At 34.4% G+C, this 22,222-nt stretch overlaps 1 protein-coding gene across 2 annotated transcripts in view; it reads right to left on the reverse strand.

Moving 5' to 3' along the window:
- Window positions 1-2,473: 2,473 nt before the first annotated feature.
- Window positions 2,474-22,222, reverse strand: part of SNX18 (sorting nexin 18) — a 31,262-nt gene continuing 11,513 nt past the window's right edge. The window contains exons 2-3 of one of the 2 annotated variants that reach the window (XR_005558217.1): window positions 18,831-18,939; window positions 10,214-10,350 (exon numbers count right to left, since the gene is read on the reverse strand). Coding sequence is in view for 1 of the 2 variants with exons in the window: in XM_039355794.1 (XP_039211728.1) it covers window positions 10,097-10,350 (254 nt within the window). In the remaining variant the exon portion in view is untranslated. Of the gene's footprint in view, window positions 10,351-18,830; window positions 18,940-22,222 lie in introns of both variants that reach the window. The other variant, XM_039355794.1, reaches the window with a different exon arrangement.

A 22,222-nucleotide genomic window follows, 5' to 3' on the forward strand; every position in this document is an offset into this window, starting at 1 on the left:
CAGGTAGTCCTCGACTTACAACAGTTTGTTTAGTGACCACTGAAAGTTTCAACGGCACTGAAAAAAGTGACACATTACTGTTTTTCACACTTATGACCATTGTAGCATCCCCATGGTCATGTGATCAAAATTCGGATGCTTGGCAACTGGTTCATATTTATGATGGTTGCAGTGTCCTAGGATCATGTGATCACTTTTTGCGACCCTCTGACAAGCAAATCAATGGAGAAGCCAGATTCACTTAACAACCTTGTTACTGCAATGATTTACTTAACAACTGTGGTAAGAAAGGACATAAAATGGGGCAAAACTCACAACAAATGTCTCAGTTAACTACAGAAATTTGGGGGTCAATTGTGGTCGTGAGTCGAGGACTATCTGTATTATGTTTCTGTCGATTACTTAAGATATTTTATATGTTAACATTCAATAACAGTATTTTGGAAACAGAGAAGAAATTTGCCACGTATAAATATGGGGTACTGCTAGTCTTATTTCAGTAATAATAAAAATAATAGCTTGAACAGTCATAATTCCTTGCAGGCTAGCTCAAAAATTTTTCTTATTGCTTGTTACATTTACTCCTGCATATTTATTTCAAAGAGCCTGGTGGTAAAATTTCTATTTTGTAATGCTAACCTCTTACACTGCTGTAAGTGTAAACTTTATCACTCTTATGATTGCAAATAGTACTAATTAATTATTGGCCAAACCATCAGGATGAAGCCTACAGGTATCTGGGCATTTCACAACTGGATAACATCAAGAACCGATAAGTTAAAAAAAAATATGATTAGTAAAGTGAAAGAAAATTGCTAAAGACAAAATTGAATAGTGGCAACCCCATCAAAGCCATGACCATGCCTTTGATATAATCCATGGCTAGAATTATTAATTGGACACAAGCTGAATTTTACCAAAAAACAAGAAAATTGATGACTATTCACTGTGCATTATTTTCCCAAAGTGATATTGATAGATTATACCTGCCCCACAAAAATGTACGCAGAAGTTTACTTCAGGTCAAGCAGACTGTAGAAGAAAACTATGCATTGATTAATTATGTAAGACAGCCAAGAACAAGCATTGATGCAAGGTAAAAATTGGAACATCTGTAAAAATATCATATGCCAGTACTTAAAATTGTGGGAATATATATTTGAAAAAATAGCAGTAGGTTAAAATATTGTGGGATTTCCAAATACAAATTGATAAATCTTGGTTCATAACACACCAGATTCAACCTTGGTTGAAAAGAAGAAAATGTGGATAATTGTTGTGTCAATACCAGGGGATAGTAGAATAGAAGACAAAGAATTGGAGAAGATAACAAAGTACCAAGATCTGAAAATTGAAGTTGGAAGTTTATGGCACAAATCAGCCATGATGGTCCCAACGGTTATTGACACACTGGGTACCATACCTGGAAAATCTTGGATAGTACTTAGAAAATCTGTGCAGTGACAAAAATCTGCACATGTATTTCACTGGTTCATTACACAATCCTAGGTTCCCAGAAAGAACTTGATGTGTATGAAGGCCAACACCAGATAAATAACTGGTAACTGTGATTTCATATTATAAGGTACGTAATAATTTTAGATTGAGACAAGTTTATTACTAAGAGAAAAAGTCTTTGATCAAATTGTTAATAAACTGAGTTTGATTGCATTAACAAATAATATGGTTGATTGATTTATATTTTAGTATTTCATATAAATCTAACTATGGTGGCTAAGTCATGGCTTACAACTGTATTATGTGAACATATCACAGATATAATAAATCATATTTAAGCAAACTATGGTTTAGGATGATGGGTAAAGCAAATCAGTGTGATAATAACGTCTGGCCTTACCAGTCCGGAGGACAAGAAGGAAACAAAACACACATGCTATATTGTGATTCTGTATTGTGATATACATAACCATTCAATGGGATTTATTTACAGCTAAGACTGGGACTATAAAGTATATGTTACGTTACTGTAACAGTTGGTGTATATTTACAGCTAAGACTGGGACTATAAAGTATATGTTACGTTACTGTAACAGTTGGTGTATATTGCAATTCTATATATCTGTTCAGAAACAAGTCTCTAATGGGATTTGCTCCCAGTTAAGTCCCAAATTATATTCATAGCAATGCAATACATGGCTAAATAGAAGTGCTATTGTAAAACAACAGACCATGATGTACAATCTTTTGTATAATTTTCTCCCTTAATTTATGAGATCAAAGGTTCTGTTGAAGAGACTCTTTAAAGCAAAGAACAGCAAATCATAATTTTGCCTGATGGTTTAACTGAAGTCAGTTGAAGAAATATAAATGTAGGAGGTGAGATGGATATGGGATTCATATCTCAAATTGTGCTGCAAATATATATGGTGTAGAAGCCATATGAAGTGACCAGAACCAAGGTTTTTATGTGGGTTTGGAGGTTTGGAGAATTGAAAAAAGGAAACACTACATCTCTCCAAAATAGTTACTTTTAGGTTTTGTGTAATAAAGCTATAATTTTATTATGGCAAGCTTTTTGATAATTCTACAATGTGTTCATAACATTTCTCATCAAATAACTCAAGAGATAATTAACAATTTTTTAAAAAAGTTTTAGAATAAAAGGTAGCAATTACAGCTACCTGAGACCTAGGAGGTATTATCATCACAGTAAGAACTATGCCAAATGCCATTTATACTGCCCCAATCAATAGTTTTTTTGCTCAAAAATTAGAATTCAAAAGGGCCTAAATACAAAACATTATTTTTCTGAAATCAAGCATGCTTCACATGCTCATTGGCATCCAATGGCCTGCAAATTCTGTTTGAAGTGATACTGTATATTATAGTTCTGTATGAGTTTGCCAGGAGATTCAATGGCAAACACAAAGCATATTGATTTCCCTTCCTTTGAAGTGGAATTGACTACATTATTTTAGGCAATGGACTCCTAATGTTTCCAAGACACTTACAGCTATTCTATCTGCCTCCTGAACAGACTGTCTACTAAAAAAAGATAAGGAAGAACCTGAGGCAATATAGAGATCTTGTAGATTCTTGTAACATTCTGCGAAATTGAGTGATTACAGCACTTTTTATATTCCATTAACATCAGATGCAGATTAAGCCAGTTTTATCTGAACGTCTAATGTAAGAAACATATGAAACTGGGAAACAAACATGATTCATTGGACTTGTAAAATATTTCTAAAAAAATCTATATATTCCTAAATTAGAAGTTGCCCAATAAAATATTTTTCATGTTGTTTTTATTTTGTGGAACTAGCAATACAACCTAACTAATCTGAAAATTCCCACTAGGCAAAATATGGTCTGGTTAAGATTCTTCCCAAATGTATTTCAATTTGGGGAAAAACTGAGAAACTGATAACATATATTTCTGAACTGAGATTTCCAACACTATGCTAGTAGAATAACTGTATATTGATAAAAGGCTCTCAATTAACAGAATAAAAATAAAGGATTTAAATTATTAAAATGATTAAATTATTAATATAATAAATCCAATTGTTCTTAATATAATTTAGCTTCATTCACCTTCATATGGATTATCTTTTGACCTCAAATGATAATAGTAATACTAACATTATTGCACCTGTAAAGTTTTGAAAAAAACCTAGGTGCAACAGTTACACATAAATATAATTGAATTGGCCTTTATTAAATATGCATGTCTAGACGTGTTCTTCCTCCATCACAATCGTGTATATGATAATACAGACAAGGATATAAAATATTCCTTGTGTCCTTTAGACTAGTAGGTAACCCAAAGATCATTATTATAAAAAAGCAGGGGTATTCTAATGAAAGAAATGAGATAATGGATTCCATTTGAATGAAACTATTTTCAAAGTCTAAGTACTTCTGCCTAATGTTGATTCTACTAGCACTGCACAGTAAATGTGATTCTTGGTGACTGTTATTTAACACAGGAGAAAATAATCAGAGTATTGGAGAACAAGCTGCTACAATACCTTCCTGATTTTTTTCCACATAGGAACTTATAGTTGGAGGACTGCCAACAGAGGAATGCAGGAAACCAAACTGTGTCATAAAATCTGATTCTTGTTGCATACATTTTATATTCAGAAAATTTTATGTAAGTGTACAGTGGCAGGACAATTGGTTTTTAATGATCAGAAACTTTAGGAAAAAATCACAAGATATCATAATGTTAGATTTCTTTTTTAAAGTTAGAATTAGTTTAGTTAGGGAGTGTTCAAAATTAAACTGGAACTTTGAGAGTTACCCAGACCTATTTGTTTTTTCCAGTAATTCCTCTTTTCTCAACTATCTGAAACCCTGATAGAAAAACCTTGACATCAGTGAATGGATGTTAGTTGAATTATTTTACTTTAACCACATTCCAAGAGAACAGGATGGGTAACTATTCATTTAAAATTAAGTAACACAGCTTTTCTATGGGTGGATCATAACAAGAAGATCACAGACTCTTAGAGGGTATTCTAGATATTTCAAAATGCAATTGCCTCAATTCCAGGCTGCAGTTGTATGCTGGTTCCTTGAAGAAAATCCCTTTGAATTTGATGAAAATCCCTTTTGACTAGACATGCATAGCATTAGATTTTTGTTTATATTTGTGTGGTCATTTTATTGTATTCTGAGGGCTAAATCAGGTATGAAATATGCATGTACCAACTACAGCCATGTCAAATAAAAACACAAAGATCAATATTCTACAAAGCAAAGTGAAAAAAAACATTTTGTCACATTGAATTGTCTCCTAAATAATCCACAGTCTCAAAGAGAACTACTGTAGTACTTTGGGCTAATCAGTACATCATAGTAACTCCTGTTGTTTCATTTTGGTTTAGTAGTGAAAAGGGTTTGACACATTTTATAGCTTGGTGTTATACATGAACCAAGTTATTATGGCTTGTTCAGCAAACCATGATAAAATTACAGTCTAGTTCAATAGGCCAATCTATAGTCTATTATCAATATTTGTATTAATTTATAGAAACATAGTGCATTCAAGTTTTAAAGTTGTCTCCTTGACAGAAAGCATTGTAGTTTCAAAGGAGAGGCTGGACAAAATATAAGAGAATCTCCTTCTTTAGATGTCTGAAGACTGCATCTTTTAGGTCTTGCACTCTAATATCAGAAAAAGGTGAGTACATTTAAGAAACACTGCTTCTTGATTACCACTTGATTTTGAGAACTGAAGTTATTTGAACAAATCTAAACCAAAAGGATATTTAGAAGCTAAAGGTTTCTAACAAAAAATACGTATCTGAAATAAGCTGACAGATAAGAATTTGAAAATTTTAACAGACTGATAACAGAACTCTTTAAAGGTACTATTCAACCCAGTTAATGTGCTTAAATAAAATTGTTCAGGTGGCTTAAGTGCACAATATTATGTTACATTATGATTTTGAGAGCGCTTGTCCCTAAACTGCAACTGTGGAAAGTTAAGGCTAACATTGACAACCATGTAAATATTTTAGAAACAAATCAATAATTAAAAAGAAATAATCCAACACTGCATTATCATCATGCTGCTTTTACAATTTTTTTAAAGAACAGTTCACTGAATAAAACTAATTGTCATGGTTTGCACATAATGCTATACCATAATGAGTGGATTCACCCATCATTATAAGTTAAAAATAAACAAACTACAACACTAAATGTTTAGGGGGAGAAAAAACTCAGTATGGAAAGTTGATCATTTACCATGAAAAGAAACAAGAAGTTCTGGACAAGGGTTAGCCTGTGGTTACTGGTATTTTAAAGAATTCTACTGAAAGTAGCAGCAATTGAGAAATGCAGTTATATACCTTCCTATTCCAAAACTAAGTAAATATCCTGCATACGTATTCCCATTTATCTCCTTATCAATTCTAAATGCATATAACATCTAGTTTCTGAAAAAAAAATCCAGTGACAAAGATTATTTAATATATTAACAGCAACAAATCAGATCAGTACTTCCAAACAATTGTTTAAATTATTTCTTAAGTTACACAAATATGTAACTTAAAGAGTCATTTGAAATACTTGAGCAATAGTTACCAAACTATTACCATAAAATTCAAGGGAAGTTTTTTTTTTTTTTTTTTTTACTCATGTGCTATATTGCCTTCTAACCTGTTCTTCATAGTTATTTCACTGTCATTTCAGATCTTCAGATCAGGTGATGCCTTTCTTTCATCTGAATGGACTGATGTAGTTCTCAGATAATATCAAGCATTTTAAACCATAATTTGTAGAACATAAATGTATTTATCTTGGTAGCATTATGTTTACTGATGGAGGTACAGATAAGGACATTAACCATCGAATTGGAATGGCAGCAGTCGTGTTTCAACGCATGCATCCAATTTGGTCTACAGCAGCCATTAATATATTACCACAAAGATAAAACTTTTCAAGTGTTGTGATACCAACTGCAATATATGCTTGTGAAACATGGAAGTATACAACTAAGATGATTAAATGGTTAAATGTTTTCCAACAATGCCACTTGAGACGAATTCTCTGTGTCTCACATAATGACCATATCACTAACGAAGAGATACTACAAAGATCAAGTTTAGAAATGTGTATTAACATTGTGTGCGGCTTGTTGGCAATATCTTAACACATGCCTAAAACCCAGCATCCAAAAATTGTACTATGTTGGATACCTCCTGCAGGAAAAAGAAAACAAGGCTGGCCTTGGAAAACTTGGCGCCAAACACTTAAGATCTTAAAATTATTAATGTCCCTTGGGACGATGCCAAAGATACCGTGAATGATCAAAACTGCTGGAAAACACTTGCTGCTCAATGTGCTCTGCATAAGCCCTAATGATGATGATGATTTGTAGAACAATTCAGAATCACCTAATTCAAACACATAATCCTATTCTAATAGAGTAAGGCCATATATCATACTAAAACAAAACAATTACAGTTTAAAGTTGTTCATGAACAAATTCACATATAAAATTAGCATATTTGTTTTAGTAAAAAAAATAAAAAATGTTTTCTTTGCCATAAATCTATATCGATAGTTTGGCCTTTTAAAATTGTAACACAGACATCTTTTCATATTGAGGCAAAGAGATATGCAATATCCTCAGCCATCACTATTACCAATGTTTTTAAAATGATATACAATATCTCTCTACATTTAAAAACATTGGCAATAGTGGTGGCTGAGGATATTGTTTTGATGTAGTGGTGACCAGTCAAGGTGATGGCAAACATTGCGCAATCAGTGGCCCAACTCCCCTATGCATACAATGCTCACAAACGGGGGTGGAACTTCAACTGGCAGATTTTAAATCTGCTTTGCATATTTATGTATTAGTTGGTATAGACATATACATCTGAATTTATCTATGGAAGATATTCACATGACAAGCCCTTCAATGAGACTGTAGGAATTACTGATGAGTTTCACTGTTGTCTTTAATCAAAATGCTTCACTTCCTTAATGATTAGCATCAGGAAGAATGAGAATCTGGGAGAATAAGAACTGCTATATTTTCTCCCCCCCCAAAAAAAGCTACATAAGCTTTTGTATTTAGACAAGCACAATATAGAATGCGTATATATATCTAGAATGCTGGGACCAGACACCATTTTCTTGGACAAGTAAAACTGCAACACTTGTTCATTTGTGCTAATATGATTCCTACTTCATACATTCCATATTCATATTACTTTATTGAGGGAAATTAAAAACAAGGCAAAATCTTTCCCCATTATCTGACTGCCCCTCCTTGAAGAACTTTTTTTAATTCAATTTTTTGAAAATACATTTCAGCAAATAAAAAGACAACGGAAACAGAAGAGCAGCAGAAATATTTGAGAAAGTCCCTCAATACCTCACTGCTGAAAAGTAGTTAATAAAGTATTTTTGAATGTGATTAAAAAAGGAATGTCACAAACTCAGTTTCCTTTGAAAGGCATCAACTGTGGTTTGAGCAAAGTGACTTGCCCCATCTCCCAGAACTCTAAGCCTGACCACTGTGTTGCAATCACCTCACAGGGAACAACTCTTTGTAGTCTTTGTGACTGATCCCAAGTCCTCTCCTTGTCCACAGAGGAATTACAAATAGCCAGTCTATTCACTGGCTCTTCATTCCACTCTGGTCGTTGGCTCCACTTTTTCGTAGAGCCATTTTCAGTTGGCTAGTTCTTTCTCTGGAAATGAAGATTATCTGAAAAATTCAGAGCAGTTGGCCAGGTACAGATGTAAACAAAACAAACAAACAAAACTAAAAGTGATGCAATGGCACTGTTAACAAACTTCATAGATTCAATCAACAGGAGTCAAGCTTAACTTAAGAAAGTCTTAACATTTTTTATAATCAGCATAAAATTACATGTTTTAGTCAACATGCAGAAAGTCAAAGTTATCTTGATTCTGCATAATTAGCTAGGTATTTTTCTAGAATTTTACCAATTATATTTTAAAATGCTGGAATAAAAATATAAAGGCTTACTCTCCTTAAAAAAGTTTTAAAATAAAAAAAATATTTGGGCCCAGGCCACCAATCTCCATGCTTGTATATTGTTATGTTGCTACTGAAACTTCAAGCAGGAAGACTGGAGCAACTTCAATGTATGGTGTGAATTTTTTTCTCCAACTATATGCAGATGTACATCTGGACAGGATCAATCCAGGAGAATATCATTTTTCTAAATTTACAACCAATTTAAATATGCCATATCTATGCAGTAGGGAAATAACTAGATGTTATTCTTCAAGTGAGTTGAATTGGATATATTATTCAGTAAATTCTTTTTAAAAAAATTTTGTATTGCAGTAGATTAACAGACTAGTATAAACAAACTTGTAGGGCTCTAATTAAATTGATTTACTAAAACCTAGTGGATGTATCAGGTTCCAGAACACATTCAGAAAGCATTCTAACAATACAGAAATAGGTTGATTCTAAAGACTTCTCTCAGCTACTATTAAAATGAGAAGTAAAGTGATAGAAGGTATGAAAGTTATAGATTTGAGAAAATGAAGTTAAGTAAAATACCTTTTCTCATTGTTTCAAGGCCTCAATTAACACTTAACCCTCTAAAGAACAGGAATCATGAGCATAAGATACGTTCATATACATGTATTTTCTTCTAACCAACAAATAACTTCGCTGAACAGTAATGATTCCTGGCAATGTGGGCCCATGTTTAGAATCAAACAAATCAATAGCCAGAAAAATCTTCCAAACCACAGACACATGCATGCAAGCATTACTCACTGAACTTCTAGTCGTATCCCACTGATATAATTCAGTATCCTTTTATTAGATAAATGGTCCAAGTTTCTATCCAAAGATGTATTACACGGAAAGATCTTATGCTGACACATTAAGAAAGAAAATACAGCAATGCTGCATTGTTGCTTGTGTACTTAATATTCTGGTAAAAATAATAAATAGTGTTTTTAATCAACACAGAATCTAAAATGATTTTAAATTTTGTTGTTGTTTTACCAACATTTTTCATAGTATCTAGTGTGCAAGTTACAGAACTAGTTATTTTTGAGTCACTGTGAGGTTTGAAATCAAGCCCTGTCAGATGTGCCAACCCTTCAATCATAAAAATGTCATTTACTAGAAAAAAAATGAAAAATGCTAAAGGCACAAAATCGCATAGCTGCTCTAATAGAAATTTGTAAACAGAGAATTGGCTGAATTTAAGAAATTCAAACCAAAGAGAATTTTTAAAAGGCATATGAAGTGGGCATTAGCCCACTTCCTTAAAGACCCCGACAGTGTGAGGTCTATAGCATATGCACTAAAATACCATATTTCAAAAAAGCAATAAGGCAAATAGTATAATTATTTCAGAAGACATTATGATGGTAGTGTAGGCATTTTGGGTATAATTTAGTTACAATGTATAGTATAGTCTCTGCTATGTATGCATAATTATTTTCTCCTTATGCAATTATTAAGTTCTGGAATTTAGAACAATTACAAAAAGAGCTTTGCGAAACACCCTGAGAGGTGCCAACGGTCATTAGAGCAGCATTTGCCTCTGTTGTTTATTCCATCTGCAATTCAAAAAATAGCCACCATGTAAAGTTTATTAATTAAGCAACATTAAACACTGTCATATTTGTGAAGAGCTTCTTCTAACTTTTGGGTCACTTTTTGAAAAAAAATGATTTGCTGTTGTAAGAAATGCTGCATTTGTGATTTGAAGTCCCTGACTCGAATTCTATGGAAATGGTGAATCTCCGCCAAAGTGGCAAATGAAATAATGTTACAACGATCCTGAATCCCATCAGCCTTTTGGATTTCCATTTTTCCTTCTTCTACATGCCGCTTACTTTCCTTCACTTTGGTAAGGGCTCCTGCACATTGGATAAAAAATAACAAAAACAAAACAATTATTGAAAAATGAAATATGATAAATAGATTAAAGGTTATTACTAGTTTCTACAGAAATTATGAATGGTTCTGACACTATATGAAATAGACTATCTATCTATCTATCTATCTATCTATCTATCTATCTATCTATCTATCTATCTATCCATCCATCCATCCATCCATCCATCCATCCATCCATCCATCCATCTATCTATCTATCTTTGAAGTTTTTCAGACAGACCGGTCTGATTGATTACACCTTGGCATTTTTAAGTGCTATACTGCAGCTATATATTATATATTATAACCTATGTCTGATTTGATTAAATAAACTAGAAAAATTAAGCAATTCAAACATCTGTTTTGCCTTGAATTTAAGATACGCTTGAACTGGAATAGCTTTCCTCTTTCAAAATAGTAGGTAAATATTATAGTTATCAATCTAAGATATTATCTCTCCACATACTGTAATGTTTTATCTGTATTTAAGAATAAGGACAAAAATTAAGTAAAAGCGAACAAAATATCATCCAAGCTTGTTTATTAACCAAATAAGAATTATTTTTTCACTGAGAACATTTGGTATGGCTAGATATATTTTGAACCACTCCTTGGAATTCTCTTGTTTGCTTAAACAGACTTCAAACCAACAACCTTTGTACTCATAGACTCATTTGAAATAAATAATATCAAATTTGAATAACCACAGGGGTTTCCAACCTTGGCAACTTTAAGGCTTGTGGACTTCAACTCCCAGAATTCCTTACCCAGCTGATTTAAAATCACATTGTAATTGCACAATAATCTGAAACATATATCCATGCTTTGGATATGTTCTCACAGTTCTGTTCAATTTATTTTCAGATAAGCCATTAAAAATGTTAAGTGCTACACACATTTTAGTATATCTAAGTCTGCAGCTAAATTTGTACATCTCCAAATTCAGAAAGACATGCAGATCAAACATTTATCCCAGGTTCCCTCAATCTATTTTTTTAAAACAGTGGCCATAAACATCCCAACGTAAATCAATGGTGCTTCAGAAGTCTCCATCCCTCTGGAGTCTGTGTCAGAGATTAAGGCATGCTGGGACTGCAAGAAAGGCAACTCTGAAAGGTAATTCTAAAATTAATGTCTCCTCAAACCAGCCTTATGTTGAAGCTATTTTAACATTAATTAGCCATCGTAGGATTTTAATCACTAGCTCCAAGCAGGGTCATCTTACGTACTGGATTAAAAAAAGATGCAGCTACCACAAAACTAAGCTAAAGTGCTTCCTGAATCCTACAAGTAGAATACATGAGCATTGTATAAGTTAGCTTGCTAGAGCAGTTGCTTTAAACCTTTTAAAACTTTCCAAGAGAATTTGCTGAATAAGCTCTTTCAGATTGCTGCGGAATCTGTTTCACAGAGTCAGTTCATAAGAGTACGGTGAGATACAGTGGTTGCCAAAATTTCTAAATAGCATCAGGATTTCCAAGACTCCTAGAACTCAATTGGAAAGTCCTTGTGTTACACTACACTAGGTGATACTATAAAAGTAAATATTGAGTGAGCTCATTGACTTTGGAAGTGTCCTAAGTTTGTAAAATATTCACTACAAGTGCTGATAAAGAAGTGATTAGACATTATTTTCACATTCTCTATATAGATAGTCCTTGATTTACCATTGTTCATTTAAAGATTATTCAAAGCTATGATGACCTTGAAAAAGTGACTCACAATTACAACCATGACATTACCACCATAATCACGTGATCACAATTTAGGCCTCTTGTGATCATGCGATTGCAATTTGTGACCTCCCAGCAGGCATCTGGCAAGCAAAATCAATTGGGGAAGCCGATTCACTTAATGATTGTGTGATGACCACATAGCTTAAGGACAACAGCAATTAGTTTAATGATGGTGGTAAAAATGGTTGTAAAATTGGATCCAGTCACGTGATGACTTCTTTAAGCTGCATCACTTAGTGACTGAAATACTGGTTCCAATTGCAGTTGTAAGCTGAGGACTATATCTACATTGTTTTTAAAAGGTATAGATCAGGGGTCCTCAACCTTGGCAACTTTAAGACTTGTGGACTTCAATTCCCAGAATTCCTCAGCCAGCTTTGCTTTGCTGGCTGAGAAATTCTGGGAGTTGAAGTCCACAAGTCTTAAAGTTGCCACGGTTGAGGACCCCTGGTATAGATCATATCTTCAAAAATGGCTATCATAAAGAATCCTATCGCTAAAGGAGTGTTGGGAGAAGATTCCACAATGCAGGGCACCACAACTCCCTAGACAACAGAGCTTCCTAGACAACAGAAACTGTAACAGGCCTCTTCTGCTGGAACTAGGGGGACTTAAGACTGTTGTCCCATTTACCATAGAAAATCTACTTTCAAAATATGAATCTATAAGAACTATGCAGAGACCAACTATTCTAAGTTGAAAATCACAGAAGAGTACAGGCTAGGGGAAGCTACGATGCAAAAAACTTTACCTGTCCTTTCTTAATGACATTCCATGTATTATGCATTTATTTAAATTTATATGCCATTCATCTCCCCGATAAGGTGACTCTCTACAGATCATAAAAAGATAAATAAAAATAATTAAGATATTAAAACTATGCAAATTGAAAATTTAAAACTATACAAAAAAAAAAAAAAACAGGACCAAGAGACAGGTGCCATGTAAATTAGGTCTTCTTACTCTGTCAACCACCTCCAGCAATGAGTGCCCCTCCTCAGGGCATCAAACCAACTGGCAAAACTAAATTGTAATATCCTTCGAGAAGGCCAAAAGATGGGAGTAGTTCTCATCTAAGTGGTAGAGTAATCTCCAGGGCTCTTCTTGATTCCACCCACTGAAATTTCTTAGCAGATGGGATCCATAGCTGGCCTCTTCCGCTGGCCTAGTCCCATTGGGGTGAGATGGCTCCTCAGATATCCTGGAGCCATACTTTTCCCTTCCTTGTTGCAAATAATGTTCTGTCTTGACTAATTCAGTAAATATTATTCTTTACAGCAGTTCTCTTCCCAGAAAAGTAAAGCTAACTTCTTATATTTGATTTATCAGTGTGTAGCTGATAAGGGTTTTCAGACCCAGGTAAGGTTAGCATTGCTTTGCTATGGGATCTTAATAAAATTCTTAATGTTATGACAAATTTAAAATATAATCATTTTTTAAAACTACTTTCTTTTCTTAGGAAGAATGCTTACATTAAATGGTTCAAGATGGTATGCCATCTCACTTTCAACTATTATAGCTTGGAAAGTCCAACTTTTTGTTCTACGGTACAAACTCTCCACAATCCCTTCAAAAATGTACTGCACCATTCAAGAACAGAAACTGATACAGATCAGTATCTAGTTTACGTATTTGGTTTTGACAGTTACAGTAATATTGAGACAAATCACCAGGTCCAAATCACAAAACTGTTAGATACTACAAGTGGATTCATGCAGTTATTGTTCTTTTTTTGCACTCCAAAATTATTGAACATTAATGTCCTGAAAAAACACTTTCCCTAAATTTCAGATCATTGAAAAACAAGCAATAATAAATATGCACAGAGGACATCAAGATATGACTTCATTTTAACCTGAATGTCTTTGCTGGAAGCAATAGCTTAAAAATTCTGTACAATGGAACAGATGTGATGAAAGTGTGCAAAATATATGTTTTACAATTAAAAACATGTGCTTCAGTGTTCTTTTAAATAATAAAATTTCTGTTACAATAATTTTTCATCTGTTCATTATTAAAGAAATAAAACAAAATCAGGAAGACTGCTAAGATGGTAAAAAGACTAAAAACCAAGTTATATGAGAAACAATTACAGAAAGGATGGTTAGCCTGCAGAAGAAATTATTGAGAGAAGATACCATGGCAGTTAGCTCCAAAAGTCTGCCATTGGAGGAAGCAGTTAGGCTTGCTTTCTGTTGCTCTTTAGGCAGAAATGGAACTAGTGAAATGAAAAAAGCAGATTCAGGCTAGCTGTTAGCCATATTTTTCTTGGATGCTAACACTGATAACATTTTTTACATTTCAGCTCTTTGACACACTGCTGTTATTCTGGAACCAATCTTCAGAATACTATTTCCAGCAGTCTTGCTTCAGTTTCAATCCAAATAATTTCATTCCTTTACCATATGTTTGCATAAGTAAACATATGCTCGATCAAAAGAAAGATACCTTTTCAAAAGTAGATACTCATCAAAGAATCATGACTCTCATTCATCTTTGGATTTCCAAATGGCCAGATCCCCTTTTTGCACTCTCTAATTCTGTCCCACCCATCCATTCATATTGCCTAGCAAAACATTTTTCTCCCCTTGGATTGCCCTTATTTGGAATGTTTTGCAAAAACATCTCTACTTTTTCCAGGTGACAGTTGCCTGTTACGATCCAATAAGCATAACATAAGCTGGTGATAACAGAACCATGAGCATAGAAAGGAAGGGGTCAAAATCTGCAAAATAGTTGATGCAGAACTGTGATCCAAGTGTAGCCCTCTGGGTACATATTTACAACTTCAATTCACCCAAAGAAGAGACAGCCTTAGATTTTACTTAGTAAATATATAGTCTCACATCTATGACTCTAGATCATGATGCCATACCCACCATCTTTACCCCACCTCACTATGTGGCTATTGCTGAATGGGACACTCTTCATCTGACACCTCCAAAAATGTTAGACAAAACTAGTGTTTCTCAATCGTGGCAACTTGAAGACGTGTGGATTTCAGCTCCCAGAATGTTGGCTATGGAACACCTTCAGGTTGCCAAGGTTGAGAAAAATTGGGTCAAAGAGCTAAATAATGTCCTTTTTATTAGATGAATCTAGTTGCAATAATCAGAATGAGATTATTTCCTGATTTTTTTTCCATACAATAAACTTCAACATGTGCATAAGATTTTTTTTTGCAAGATATTAAAGACAAGATACAATTCATGGTGATTTGTGTCTGTAATCAGCACAAAGAATAGATATATCCACTAACAATTTAGAATTACATATATAGCTGAAGATGCTTATAAAGTAACTTTGGAGGATGTTTTTAAGAATTATAAACTGAATGTGAAATAAGTTGCTGAACAGGGAGCACAATGACTTATCAGGAAATTTATGCTGAAAAATTTAGGCTTAATAAATTAACCAGATGAAGGGAATAGCTGCTAATGACACCATCTTTCCCCAAATCCTTTGCACCTGTCAAAGAACTTGGAACACATAAAATTATGTCCTATATTTATGAGAATCATACTTATAATCTTTTCATCTATTACAAAACTAATGCAAAATGAAAAATCCACTGTTTAAAGCTGATAAAAAGAAAAGTAAGTTTGTCATGTTATACTAAGAACCTATTGCTGAGTGCATTTTGTAGATAAATATTCACATTTGAAATGTAGCTTAGGGGAAAATATTGTGCCAGTCAGTAATATAGACATATAATACAAGTTTCAATTAGTCTGAATATTATTTCACATTTTTGTTAGCGTAAACAACATACTAAAATCAGGTTTTAATCAATTTGAGAATTGGTACGTACAAGTATAAGCCACCAAAATAAAATAAATCAGGGGAGGCATTATAAATTCATCTTAATTGCTCCTACTGCTTTTCCATTTAAAAAAAAAATTAATCAAGACATGAAAAATAAATTCTAGACTTAGATATTTATCATACTGTATGTCTTTTTTGGCAGGCATACAAAATACCTTTAACTGACATTAAAAACCTTTTTTAAAAAAATCTTAAATAGCTTACTTATATTGTGATCACAATCAAGTGTATTGTGAATCAACTACTGGCAGCATGAAACTGTCAGGTAGTTTGTGCAATTTCCTTTAATGCTTCTGGAATGCAGTCTGGTCCTGGCTGGCCTTTTAAGCTGACTAAGAGAATGCTCCAATTTATACCTTCCTCTAGTCATGTCCCAGCCACCTCTGCAAATGAACAAGACTCATTCTCATCTGCCTAGGTAAACTTTGAGAATAAAAGCCCCACAAATGGCTCTTCTTCTGTCTCTATACAGGTAGTCCTCGATTTACATTTTACTTAGTAACTGTTCAAAGTTACAACAGCACTGAAAAAAAATGACTTATGACTGTTTTTCACACTTACGACCGTTGCAGCATCCACACGCTCATATGATCAAAATTCAGACGCTTGGCACCTGGCTCAGATTTATGATAGTTGCAGTGTCCTGGAGTCACATTTGTGACCTTCTGACAAGGAAAGGCAATGGGGAGGCCAGATTCACTTAACAATCATGTTACTAATTTAACACTATAGTGATTCACTTAGTAACTGTAGCAAGAAAGGTCACAAAATGGGGCAAAATTCACTTAACAATTGTCTTGCTTAGCAACACAAAATTTTGGGCTCAATTGTGGCAGTAAGTCGAGGACTACCTGTACTCTATTCCCCAGTGGACACAGGATGCTTGGATGGTGCAGAGGTTAGAATCCAATATTGCAAGTTAACTCTGCCCATAGCCAAGAGTTCGAATCTTACTGGCTCAAGCCTGACTCAGTCTTCCGAGGTCAGTAAAATGAGGATCCAATATGCTCACTCTGTAAACTGCTTAGAGAGGGCTGCAAAGCACTGTGAAGCGGTATATAAGTCTAAATGCTATTTCTATTGTTATCACCTGAACTGAACACAAAGCTTTGCAAAATGCTTTGTTCTTGTTTCTTTGTTCCTGTGAACAGCCAGAATTTTTGATTGATTCTCTGCATCAAATAAAGCAGATACACAAGATTCTATTTAAAGATGAGATCTACTGGCATAGAATAATTTATTACTTTATCTAGAGTTAAGTAGAACACTCTTCCAGTATAAGATTTTATTTACTTTATAATTATACTCGGATTTTTCCTTCATTGTTATGTTTATATTTTCTTCAATAAATCTTTATTGTTTGATTGAGGTGGATTTTGTTGCAGCTCTAGGGAATGTGTCTTCTTCTATGGTTAAGCTGTTTACCTGCATCCAATTTACTCTAAATGAAGTTATTTCTTTTCTCAGACAGCCAACTATTCTGCTCCAGAATTTCCTAACAATCAAAGTTTCAAATTTCATGATATTGTATCTGAACAAGGTTTAATGTGAAACTTCTGAACTCTGGCAATGAAAAGTCTGAGTGGTTTTGGATTGCCATTGAATGAACCTAAAGCAAAGTGGGAGGTAAACCACAGCTCCCAGTTCTCTCCCCACATTTCTTGGCATTGGTTATATCAACAACACAAACTGAATACAGATATTAAACACCAGTTAGATCTCCAACAGATATCTATTACTTTATATCATGTAAAGGTGGTCAAAATCTGAGGGAAATCTAGTGAAAATTCTCCTAAAATTACCTGGGTCACCCAGAATGGCTGACTTTTGAAGGAGCAAATGTGCTACTGCATCCTCCCAACTGTACTCACTTGTACTCAGAAAGAGCTGTTAAGCAAATCAGGGCATGCTTATAAATGGTTCATTTAGAGCAGTGGTTCTCAACCTGTGGGTCGGGACCCCATTTGGGGTCGAATGACCATTTCACGGGGGTCGCCAAACCACGCTGTCTGCCATTTTTTTCCCTTTTCCCTAGCTGTCCTACTCCTTCTTATTGGTGGCCACACCCACTTGGGGGTCACCACAACATGGGGAACTGTATTATGGGGTCACGGCATTAGAAAGGTTGAGAACCACTGATTTAGAGTTAAAATTTGAATGAGGATCTCTAGCTTGATCTTTCCTGACAAGCAAAATTAATCTGGACTTTGTCATTCTCTTAAGATTCTGGCATTTGGGGGAGTAAAAAATAAAAAAAAATGTGGATGTAAATAGTCAAGGGGCGGTAGTCAATGTATGTTCAGCTGTTCCCATTGGCAAAAAAAAAAAAAAACCCAAATCCTACATGAAAAAAAATTGGGAAGTATATAAAAGTACACTTGTGAGCCAGAATGTTCAGCAAAAACAGTATGTCAAGTTTGGGGATGGCAAGTATTCCATCCTATCTTTTTTATTGTTCTAAAATGGAAATTCTCAAGTTTTCTCAAGACCTAATTATTTATAAGTTATACAGAATAGCTTAATTAACTCTATGACCTTGCACAGATAGCTTATTTAATATCAACTTCATTTCCATTAAGCACCAAGGTTTTTTTGTTTTTGTTTTTTGATAAACAATGGTGCTAGATAGCCCTAAGTAGTTGATAGCTTTGGTACCCTTTAACATCCTAGAGTCAGAGTGCTGATCTATCTTTCTATCTTTCTAAGCACAGCAGATTCCTGCTTTACAACTCAGTAAGCTTTGAATTAAAGCAGACAGACAAAGGGGAGGAAAAAGTAAAGCCAATAGCATAGATGGAGATGAGGCAACACATATTGCTTAGAACAAGAATATCATCTCATCATGAAAGGTTCAGGCGTCCAAACTTTCATATTTGGACAGGAATGGAAAACATATCTACCATCTTATGTATATGATTCTTCCATTGTTATTGCTTCAGAACAATTACTTTGTTCAATCACAATTTTCCCTTTACTTCTTTTCCAGCATTCAAAGATTTTCCAGAAAGACTGCAAGGGAGGGAAGGCAGGAAGGAGAGGGAGAGAGAGAAAGACAGAGGGAGGGAGAGAAGGAAGAAATACAAAATTTAGCTGTTGCTAGAAATAGCTAAGCAATAATAGTTTTATTTACACATATATGTCTTTTGAGTCACAATCTCATGTTAAAATTAAAATCTAAAAACAATAGTAAAGTATTGTTCTAATCAACAAAAAATAACATTAATTTAAAATTAGAGAACTTACATCAATAAAAGTTCTTAGAGCGTGAAACAAAGAGAAAGGTATGTGTTAACTGAACTCTTAAGAATTTTCAAGGCTAATGTGCTACTAAACAAGTATATATTCTTTTTGATAGCCCACCTCCCTCATATCAGATGGTAAACAGGACACCCTTCAAGTTCTGATTTTGAGGACTTGTATATGGAAAACAAGCAGTTATTCAATAACTACTGATGGTCAAGATATGGTAAAAGTTTAACACCAATTCTCTTCTTGTTATTAGTGGTAATAGTGGTAGTAACATAGCAGTCCCCAACTTTTCTAGCTTTGCGGACCAGTGGTGGCAGGGGGTAGATGAGATGATTCTGTGCAAGCAGCAGGTTCCAATGCGAGTGTGTGCAGCTCCAATTGCGCAAGTGGCAGGTGCACGTACCCGCTCTTTGCACAAATGGAACTTTGCACACGCACTGCTCACCTAAGTGGAGCTGCACATGCAAGCATGTTTGCCTGCCGCTTGCACGAACCAGTTCCAAACAGGCTGCAGCCTTGCAGTTGGGGACCCGTAGTAGTAACATCACTTTTAACCGAATTGGAAAGAACAGCAAATACAAAAAAACAAAACCTAATTAGTAATTATGTGCAGACCTTTGTCAAAGGTAATCTTACATTAGAATAAAGTGCTGAAAGCATGAGTAACTGAGGCTGGGGAATCTCTGAACAGATATAACTTGCCTTAGCTGGTAAAAGATACTCTGTCTTAAAGCTGATGAACAGCACTGGTGACAACTGATTGGATTTGTCATATCCAAGATAAAGTAGAAATAAATAACTTTATCTTTATAATACTTTGTAAACATGTCTGACCTTTGTTTATAAGATAACTTGCTGGATACCCCAATGAGATACACATAAGCACACTGAACATATGCTGACCTTACTGGCTATGAATAGGCTCAATTATGAATTGTTACTTTAATTAGATTTTCTTATCATTTGTGCTCTTCAATATTACTACTTACTTCATTCCTTATAACACATCAGAATTAGGGATTGACTGAGCTCTGCTTAGACAGCAGTACTAGCATTAATAATAGTAAATACTCTGCCCTAACTTTACATTATCCTTTTTAAATTGCTTTTATTAAACTTGTGTAATGTTTGGACATATCATTATGTGGAAATAAATAATTATGAAAAGTTAAAGGAAAAAAAGAGAATGACCAGTGACAAGTGATGGATTCAGTTACAACAGCAGTGAATATACCATGAAAGGGTTAAAAGGCCAGTCTGAAGGCAAATTATTCTGGAAACTATCTAGGTAGTTAATACTGACTTGACAGTACTCATTCACTCATTCAGTGATCCATCTGTTCCTGGGTAGCACAACTGTCCTCTGTCCTTGCCATACAATCCCACTAAAAGATGTTCTTGCTTTATGGATACAAATACTGAGGAGCACACTGAAATTTGAATTAAAACTGCATTTTTACAAGATTTACAAACTGTACTATCTTTTCTCCCAGAAAGCATAGCTTAACATACCAATACATACAGTTTTTTATCCCTTAATTTTACTAAAGGCAAGTCAGCAGTCTTCATATCTAATAGTAATATGAATTCTGATGTCCTGTCTTCAAGTCTAGCACTTTATTGATTATAACATCACTGTAGAAATTATAAAGAATACTGCAGATTTTAAAATATAATTAACAAAATACAAAATTTGGAATTTCTCAGATCCTTAGAGTCTCAGCACAGGTAGTCTTCATTTAGTGACTGCCTCTGATGTTAACCATTCCAGTTATGACAGTGATGAAAAGGTAACTTTGTCACTGATACCCACATTTTCAACCTTTGCAGGTCTCTAAAGAAAAGGAAAGCTGAAATAAAATTGTAAAATTGTGATGTTTTATGTTGTGACGGCATCATTTAACAAGCAAATTGCTGGTGCCAATTGTGGCCACTAGATGAGGAGTATATGTACTGACAAGCTCGTATGCTATATGCGGATTTGAGCAAAACACTGAAACGTTCTTTGGCATTTACATCTTATCAACTTAGTTTGCTATTAAGAGGCAAAACTCTGTACCCAATCATGATTATCCATGGACGAAACAAGATGATGCAGTCATGCAAATGCCACAACTTATGTAGTTGCAGCAGATGTCCTGATGCAACTATATAAGGGCAGCATTTGTATATTTACATCACTGTACATTTATCGCTTTGGTATCATCATATTTCATTGCAGAAACTGCTGTGCCTAGTGCATACTAGTCCTCCACCAACTCACTAAATATGGTTTGTTCTTGTTTTTGCTAATCTGCTTGAGACTGCAAAGTAGGTACAGAATGTGGATTACAGGCTATCTCTTTAGCTCTACAAGATACAATTTGTGAAGGTCTAAGCAAGTGTCCTCTGTCTTGAGATGTCAGGGGTGGGGGTGGCGTTGGTTTTTATGGGTTTTATCCTCACTCATTGAAAATGAGTTGAGCAATCTTATAAAAATATAAATTTGCTTAAAAATAAAATAAATAAATACATTCTGCAAAGCATTTTATATAGACATAGTATTTATATGCTATGGTCAAAGAGTGGTAAAAGACCCCCTTGACAACATTTCAGCAGCAATTCCTAACTATTAACAGAACTAGTCCCGGGTAATATGACTGTCCCAATGTAGATTAATTCTACTATGGGCTGATTTACAAAGCAAGTTTTCTAATAGTTGGAAACATCCATTATTGTTTTTTCTTTCAAGGTAATACTCATACCTTATTTGATGTGACATGTTTATTTATTTAAGAAAATCTATATGGCTGCCCAACTGACTCTTAGTGACTCCAGGCTGCTTACAAAAATAAAAACCCCATATAAAAAAAATAGCAATAAACTTCTACCCCATTGGTGACAGCCCTCAATCTATCAATTCCCAGGCCCGTTGGCCAAATCAGATCTTCAGGGTTTTGTGAAAGAATGTCAAAACGGGTCAATGTTCTTGGGGCTCTCTAAGCTGGGTCATTTTCTTGCAGTGCACTGATGATGTTACCTAGTTTGAATAATGAAGTGTCTG

This window comes from Crotalus tigris, unplaced genomic scaffold (genome assembly GCF_016545835.1).
Source record: "Crotalus tigris isolate CLP2741 ecotype Arizona unplaced genomic scaffold, ASM1654583v1 scf7180000017571.3126492, whole genome shotgun sequence".
Taxonomy (NCBI): domain Eukaryota; kingdom Metazoa; phylum Chordata; class Lepidosauria; order Squamata; family Viperidae; genus Crotalus; species Crotalus tigris.